The 8,120-nt window shown below is 42.2% G+C and overlaps 1 protein-coding gene across 3 annotated transcripts; it reads right to left on the bottom strand.

Annotated features, from left to right (window-relative positions):
• Nucleotides 1–3,016: 3,016 nt before the first annotated feature.
• c1galt1lb (core 1 synthase, glycoprotein-N-acetylgalactosamine 3-beta-galactosyltransferase 1, like b) lies at nt 3,017–7,739 on the bottom strand. 3 transcript variants are annotated; one of them, XM_076037450.1, is made up of 4 exons: nt 7,236–7,739; nt 6,814–7,110; nt 5,545–6,209; nt 3,017–5,439 (listed from the first exon to the last, which is right to left on the bottom strand). In XM_076037450.1, the coding sequence occupies exons 2-4, from the start codon at nt 7,031–7,033 to the stop codon at nt 5,161–5,163; spliced, it is 1,164 nt and encodes a 387-aa protein (XP_075893565.1). In that variant the 5' UTR covers nt 7,034–7,110; nt 7,236–7,739; the 3' UTR covers nt 3,017–5,160. The 3 variants fall into 3 exon arrangements, with proteins under 3 accessions (XP_075893565.1, XP_075893563.1, XP_075893564.1); XM_076037448.1 differs by having other exon boundaries at nt 7,240–7,738; XM_076037449.1 differs by lacking the exon at nt 7,236–7,739 and having other exon boundaries at nt 6,814–7,194.
• Between the last annotated feature and the right edge of the window lie 381 nt (nt 7,740–8,120).

The following is an 8,120-nucleotide window of genomic DNA, read 5'->3' as shown; positions in this document are numbered from 1 at the left end:
TATATATACACATATATTCTTATATGTATGAGACGGTTCTTGTAAATTAGAGAACCCTTCTGAGGGTTGAAAAAACCAAATTACTTTTATTATACTGCGAGTATATACTTTTCTTAATTGTATGTATGGGAAGTAAGTTAAGCTTTAATTAATTTAAAAACATAAATCAAGTCAAATTTAAATATTATACCTTTAATTGCTGCCAAAGCTTTCTGGAAACATTCCTGCTTTCAATGCACCTCAACTCTGCCCTCCTTCGCTGTGAGTGGACAGTGCGAACCACTGCGCCACCAAGTCGCCCCATATGTAATTATTTGAAAATAATAAAACAAGCATCAGTGGGCACATTGTTCCCATTGACCCCACCCTTATAAGCTCTCAGCCAATACCAACTCTACTGTGCCACACCAAGTCAAACAAGCCGCATCACTCTAAGTGCGAGAGTAAAGGTTTCCTTTGTTTATTTAGGTTGTTAACAAATTAAGCAGGAAGCAGTGTATCAAAGTCCTTAAAGTGTACAGAGATTTACAATTGCCAACTGGACATGTCTGTATTTACATTGATGTGGTTAAAATATCTTTTGAAGCTGTCAAGAAATGCTTTCAAGTTGAAATATTGGATAATTGTAATAAGTTGTCTCAAAAATATGGCACCAAGATAAAAACAGACGATAAAACACATAAAGTTGCAGTATGTGAAATGTATCAGATGCAAGGGATTGAGAAGATCTCCACCAGAACAGTACCTATAATTGGGGTGTTAGGCTAATCAAGAATATTTGTGTGATATTATAGTATGCAGCTGTTCTACTTTATTAAAGCATTAGGTAATGTCAAGCAAGCAAGGCTTTAAAATATTTCCTTTAAATGCATCTTCAGCACACAGATCATCTTGGTGTGATCAAAACCAATTTGCTCAAATTGCTCCTAAGCAGTGCGTCAGCTACTTTGAACACGCAGTGATAAAACAAAATGAAAAAATAAAGCATTCAGGCAATTTAATAGTTTGTCTTTCGAACAATCATTGTTCTTGAATAAAATATTTCCAAATCCTCTCTCCCTCTCTCGAACACATACACAAGAACACGCACGTACACGCACACACTAATGCATACAAGAGAAGAGAATCTCATTAAAATATCAGGAGCAATCAGAAGTTGTGTGTGTGCGTATCTGTGTGGTTATGTGTGTGTGTGTGTGTGTGTGTGGGTGTGGTGAGGATGGTGGATTGTGGTGTGGGTGGAGCTGACAAATTAGCTGAAGGTCTGCAATAATTGAGGTGGTGTAAAACTCTGTCAACAGAGAAACCGGAACAAACACAGCCTCATCAAATCCAGATTTAAACAGGAGGCAGGTAAGATTTACTTTATTTGCATGACACTACTGTTACACAGGAGACCAAAGACACTTAATAGTAAGCTTCAATGCAAGAAGCATATCTGCTGCAGCCAATCTGTTTCTGAGTAGAATTGTGTGTGTGAATGAATTAACTGGCCATTCATTTAAAACATTGCAATAGTCACATTTAAACCTATTTTTATAGCAGTATTGTAGTTCCTCAGTACTGGAACTACTGAACTGAGGTACAGGGCCATTAATGACAAGATGTTGTGATTCATGATGAAATATGCTGTCGTATATTGCTTTGAGTATTTCAGTCTAATAGTTGCTCACTAAGGTTAAGTAAGAACATTAATGCAAAAGGGCAGATATGAAATGAAATGTCAAGTTAACCCAAGTACCAACATTAGTCACATGTCAAATCACGTCTAGCATTTGTACCCAACTGTCACAGTGTACATTCAGCTACCATACTGAAGCTCTATGTTGATCTGATCCTCATGTACTGTATAAACTACACTTAAGCACCCCAAAACCCCACGTCAGAAGTCCCTGTAATCCGTTTTTTTCACATTTCAGAGGGACAGAGAGAAAATCAGGCTGCTGCACCTTCACGTCAGGGACGATGTTGGTCTTACTCGTCTTAGTTTCTGTGAGCTCCCTGTGTGCGCGGGACACCTGCAAAGCATCGCGAGAGGTGCAAACAAACACAAGCGCCATCTCAATGTGGCAAAGCAGAAGAATGATAAATTGTTTTTTATTCAGGCAAAGATCAAGAACAGTTTGACTGAGAATCCATTCACGGAGCTCAAGCAATATGAAGACATTGACTATGACAGCTTTGTGAGTTCAACGGGGAGAAGAGATGCTGCTCAGCCAATCGGTGAGTTATCGGTTTTGTAGTTTTGCAATCCACGGACTCACTCACTGTCGCTGGCCATCCACCCATTGCATGACTTTCTTTTGCAACACAGAGACATAACAGGTTTTTTGTTTTGTTTTTGTAAGTTTTAAATGAACTTGTATTGTTCTGTCAGAGAATTGCCCTTTGTCTCGTTTAAGGCAATGGAATCCTCTGCCCTCTGCAGGATGAATGGATCAAATCCCAGCTGCTCTGTTGACCAAGAGAATAAGTGAGTCATCTCAGTTAGTGCAACATACCAATTTGTCATAAAAGAATTATATTTTAAGCTAACTTGGCTCTAAGAGGAACCTTTCAGATCCTTTTGTTGGCTGTTTACTGATGGTTAAAGCTTCTGTAAAGTGCATAATAGGGTCAAACGGCTGTTTCACAAGTCGTTCAACTGTGAATAAACCGAGGAACAAAGAGGCATTTCAGCAAGTTCCTATTTCGTAAGAAGCAGGAAGGACTTGTCCTGGTGGTCAGGAGGATTCAACAGCAAGGAGACGCAAACTCACTCATGGGAAGCAGCGGTAAGAAATGCTCAGATGCATTCAAGTCAAGCTAAACAAATCTCTGTTTCTCAGTCTCTATTAAACTTCCTTCTTTCCATTTAGATTTTAACGCGTTGTGCACAAGACACCATCAGCAACAGTAAGATGGGGGGGAAAAAACTCTCAATATTGAACAATGTGTATGGGCCATTCTACTGTCACCGTCACCGCAGATCAATGGCATGTTACGTGAACGTGTATAAAAGTACAACTAAACAATGTGCAATAAAATATGTTTTTATTTATAGTGCTTAAAGTATCATTTGTAGAGACACGATCATGCACCCCAATCACATGTGCTTGCACTCACACAAACGTATTTAAACACTTTGCATTGACCCAATTAGCCAGTCAATGCCAGCATAAATACATTTTGAAATATAAATACAGTACTGTACACCTTTTCCTTCATTGTTAAACTTTCTGGGTAGATTGTCAAGGACTCAACGTTAGTACTATCACTGACATCAGGAGTCAGAAGATGTTTCTCCTCTAACAAACAGGTTTGCGGCCCGATGATACACAGTTAAGGAGGATCCACGGGGCCGTCGGTTGCCAAAGCAAACGGTTGATGATTGACAGGAATTTCAAAGGGGCTGAGTGATGGCCTGATCAAATGTTAATGAGGAGCAGAACACAGGGCATGCTGTGTGCGCGTGTGCAGAAGTAGAGTGTAAACACTTGGGTAAAAGGCATTCAAATGGGCACTGTCCCACACACATTTAATGTGGGGGGGTCAGGGGGTAAAATGTTTAAGTGGTTCATATAAATCCAATCTTTCTCATGTCATTTGATAAGCATCAATCTACAACAAAGATGATTTTCTGTTTGGTCACAGAGTAGTAAAATTACCATCAACAATACATTTAATTTCATATCATCTGTAATTTCAAAAAGAAAGAAGGTCCAGAACAAGCCCACCCCCTCCCAAAAAAAAATGGAAAAAAAAACAAACAAGAAACAATGTAGAAATTAAATCAAAGAAAAAAGGAAAACACCTGCAATAAAGAATAGGGATTGCTCAAAGGCCAAGATCACCACACTGAAGGGATTCAATGGAAAGGGATTCCGTCCGAAAGCATCACTCTCGTCATGGTAATCACACAGTGCAAGTTGCAAGTGTTGCTGATCACATGAGCATATACAATCTCATTTAACAAGGCACAAGCTGATGGTTCCGCTGGGAATAGTGAGGCAGAAATGGGTGTGTAACACCAGTTCCAGGAAGTGCAGTTTACGAAGGTATGACCCTTGGAAGGACTGGACTTTCAACACCTGAGGGCGTGTCAAACACCCAAGGCGGATCTAGACTATGTCAACAGGTCTGGGGATTCTACTGTCATCTTTGATATTTACCACAAACTGAACACAAGCATCGGTACGGAGGCACGAGAAGCACCAAGATACACTGCAGTTGGTCTTCCACCCTCATCCCTCACAAATATCTTTGGCTGACTTGTATAAATTCACATAGACTTCAAAGCGTCACGGCCACATCAATACAGCTTCACAAGCTAAAGAGAAACATGTGAACTATTAGAACTTTATGTAAATGTTGAATTAAATATTGACTGCTCGTTGTTAGCATTTAACTTGGGTTCTCAAGGCAGCAAGGTACAGCTGGAATTGTGAGGGAATCTTTGAGACAATGCCAAACCACCTTGTCAACAGGCCAAACAATGCAACTATTCACTTTATTGGGATTACTTGAGCTGTCAAGTCTTATTTGCTGAGGCATTAGTGTGAAAAGAGGAACTCGGTCTCTTTTCTGCTGATGCATTATTTCTGTCAGCTGTCCCATCAGCAAAGGACACATGAACATAATGCGTTGCTGTCCAAGGCACATAGTGCTCTGTGTGTGAAAAGAAGTCGAGCAAGTTTTAGATACACTTCTCTGTGGCAATGCTAGAACTCGATTTGGTGGGCAGACAACAATGAAACAAAAGAGAGAAAAGACAAAGTTCTAAATTTACCAAGATCCGCCTGCTGTTTGTTTTTTTCATTTTCTTTTTTCTTTTTTTTAAGAAAGTGCTTCAGTCGCTTTTCGAAAGAGTGCTGCTGACACACAGCCATTCCCAGTTGCAAAAGCAAACACACTAACCTCCAAACAAACATGAGGAACAGGATAAATGTCATAAATCAACTCAAGGTCAGAACCAGTGCTACCAGTGTGAAGTCACATCGAGCAGCAGTCATTCATGTGGACAACGCTCAGGAGACAATTCTATTTGGGCAACTTTTAAATCAAAATGAAACAGAGAAATATGAGCCAAGACCACTGGGACGGATAAACAAGACACCTTAAAACGATCCCTCAATTGATATGTTCCCTTAACGCACGTTGACAGAGTGTCAATCACTCACATCAAGATGCAGGAGGAATATCTGCAGCTTGTCTCTGCTGAGTTCTGGCCGGTTCAGCTCCTGCGCCCGGCTCTTTTTTATGAGCAGCCGATTCGTTCAGACCTTCTTCAGAATTATGGGAATTCGACTTCTCAGTGCCGAAGCCTTGCGGAACGGGTGGCTGAAAACGGTATCTGTATCCAAAGGCACGCAGGTGGTAAGTGTAATACTCCAATAAATACATGCTTGTGGCATCTACGTAGTGGAAGGACACTGACAAGTCAGAGCAGCACTGTGGTCCCTGAGGCAAAAACAAAGGAAGACGTGGTTACGAAAAATAAATTGGACGGAAAATTTGACAAGACCACTAACGGCCACAGACACAAAAGGAAAGTCACATATTTACCTCTACGATGGGATAGTAAGAGTAGCTCCAATACCAGAAGCTCTTTGGGTACTTGGCAGTGAGGTGCTGATCAGGAACAAACGGGTGGAAGGTCCCCCTTTGAAGGCTGTCTCTGGAGTCGCCCGCCACCACGCCCACCTTCTCCAAGCACTGTCCCAACGCAAGGTCCTCAATGGAGGACGTGTGTGTGCACGTTTCACTTTTGAACCCTTCCACGAACCGCTTGAGAGCCTCCTTGCTCAACACGTAGCCCGCTCCGCCGCTCATGTAGCCTTGCTTGACGTAGGGCTTGAACCGGCAGCCAAAGTAAATGGGCTCGTCGGGCGTGTGGTTGGCCAGGGACAGGCGCAGGTTGTCCACGACCACGTACGTGTCGTCGTCCGCCTTGAGGAACCAGTCCGCCTCGTCGAAGTGATGCTCGTAGGCGTAGTGGAAGGCTCGAATGGTTTTCCAGTACAGCTGGTCCCTCCCCTCTTTGGTCCCGAGGCCCACGGTGGGGAAGTCGGGGTCGTCCACGGAGCTCATGAAGATCACCATGTTGCAGTGGCGAGTCCAGGTGGACTTGACGTGGCGAGCCTTCTTCTCCAAGTTGCTCGGCCCAGTCATCACCCAGCACAGGATCCGCACCTTTTTGTATAACTCATCAGCAATGTGGCTATCCTCGTCTGAAAACAGACACATAAACACGCAAAACATTTATCTTAAATCTAAGAATAAATGTGCGTATGAGTCACTACATTGAAAAAGCTATTTGATCCAACAAGACAACAGCAGTAAAAAGCATTTTAGGACTGGGGATTTAATTTTTTTTTTTTTTAAAGTTAAGAAAATCAGAATATTAAAACTTTTAGGTCAACCAAACCCCACAAGTAATAGTACACTGAAAACCTGGGCCACTGTAGATACTGATACGTAGATTCTGGGCCACTTGTAGACACTGATATGTAGATTAGGGGCCAATGTAGACACTGATATGTAGATGCTTGTTTTACACAATACCATTTTTATCAAAAATAAATCGTTTGGAGTAAGATTTGTCCAGACTTTTGGTCCAACCCTGTTTTACATGAAAACTATTAATTAAAAAGAATACATTCACTGAAAAGAAAAACTCCAGCGTGAATTCCATACTCATTGCACTCCATTCCAACATTATCTGCTTTCAATTAGCCCCCCCCCCCAAAAAAAAAACTTGGTTTGTTTGTTCATTTATTTAAATCAAATACATTAAATTCAATCTTAAGCAACAGAGTACCAACTGTGGCTCACCTAAGTGATGAGGGTGCTGCAGGTTAAAAAGAGCAGACCTTTCCTTTTTCCACATCTTTTCTTCCTCGAGAATTTGCTGCACCCGAAGTTTTTCGTAGGTGGCGGCCCGCTGCGCTGAGAGATTCCTCTCAAACCACACCTGCCGCAGGAACACGTACAAGGTGACGGTTCCCACCACGAAACCCGCGTAGAAATATAATCTGGAGCCCATGGCCTTCATGTTAGACCAGGTGTTTCGCCCTCGTCCAACTAATCAGCCGCTGAACGGAAGAGACACCGACTGCATGGACGCTTCCGCTGCCAAAATGACAAAACAATAAAGCTTTAAACTTTCAGTTAACTCTCGTGCTGGCGAGTGTCTGTTTAATGAGAAAGATCTAACCAGTGTTACAGAGACAGCCCACCTTTAAGGTGTGGTTTACTCACCAGCGGAATGGTTGAAGTCATACCAGCCGTTGTTTTGTTTTTTTTCTTTCTAAACGATCCGTTTCATCATCCGATAGGACGTCAGCTTTGAAAAGCGAAGGTCGAGCCTGTCGACACGTACTTCTCTATACGCCGGGTCGGTTAAGTTAGCACAACGAGCCACACAGGATTGTTGCTAACGGCTAATGCGGTATATATGTAGAAGGTAGAAGCGCGCACGCAAAAAATACGGACACCGCACCGAAACGACATCTGCTGTCAGTGGTATAATACCTCGCTCGTAGCCTGGGTGTCAAGGTGCTAAGGAGTTTTAGCTACCAGGATTTTCCGCCGTTTGATCGACACTAGCGTTTTCAAAATGTTTCGTCAGTGATGCATCAGTGTCTTCAAATCTAACACCAACATAGACACGTTAACAACGCCGATCATGCGAAACTGTACACTCGAGCAAGCTCAGCACTTTACTTTTTTTCTCTAGCGAGAAAAGAAAAAACGACTAACGGACGAGGTACTGTTACTATTTTGCCCCCACAACCACTACGATTTTGTGACTCGTTAACCTCCCTGACTGGGGCTTCCGTCCAGAAAAAGACTGCTTCCGGTCAAATATTTCAAAAGAAAAGCGTTGTCATCGAGACGTGCGTCTGTGTACACAGTCACGCCGGTGACGAAAGTAAAATCTCTGACGGATTAGCAAGGGATTATTTTTTAACGACTCCAAAGCCTTAACCGCGTGTTGCGCAATAACCGCAAAATACACGTGAGAATGGAGTTAAAAGCATATGGATTCTTAAAGCGGTCTTGGTTTCACCTGCCACGATTTGATCATATTTAGGTTCTCCTTTGCACAGAACATACATTCTCAAATCTAAAAACTGCTG

This window comes from Nelusetta ayraudi, unplaced genomic scaffold (assembly GCF_046127955.1).
Source record: "Nelusetta ayraudi isolate G7.1 ecotype Tasmania unplaced genomic scaffold, CSIRO-AGI_Nayr_v1 ptg000050l, whole genome shotgun sequence".
NCBI classification, from domain to species: domain Eukaryota; kingdom Metazoa; phylum Chordata; class Actinopteri; order Tetraodontiformes; family Monacanthidae; genus Nelusetta; species Nelusetta ayraudi.
Note: the sequence above shows the minus strand (reverse complement) of the source record. Positions and strands in the feature narration are given on the sequence as shown.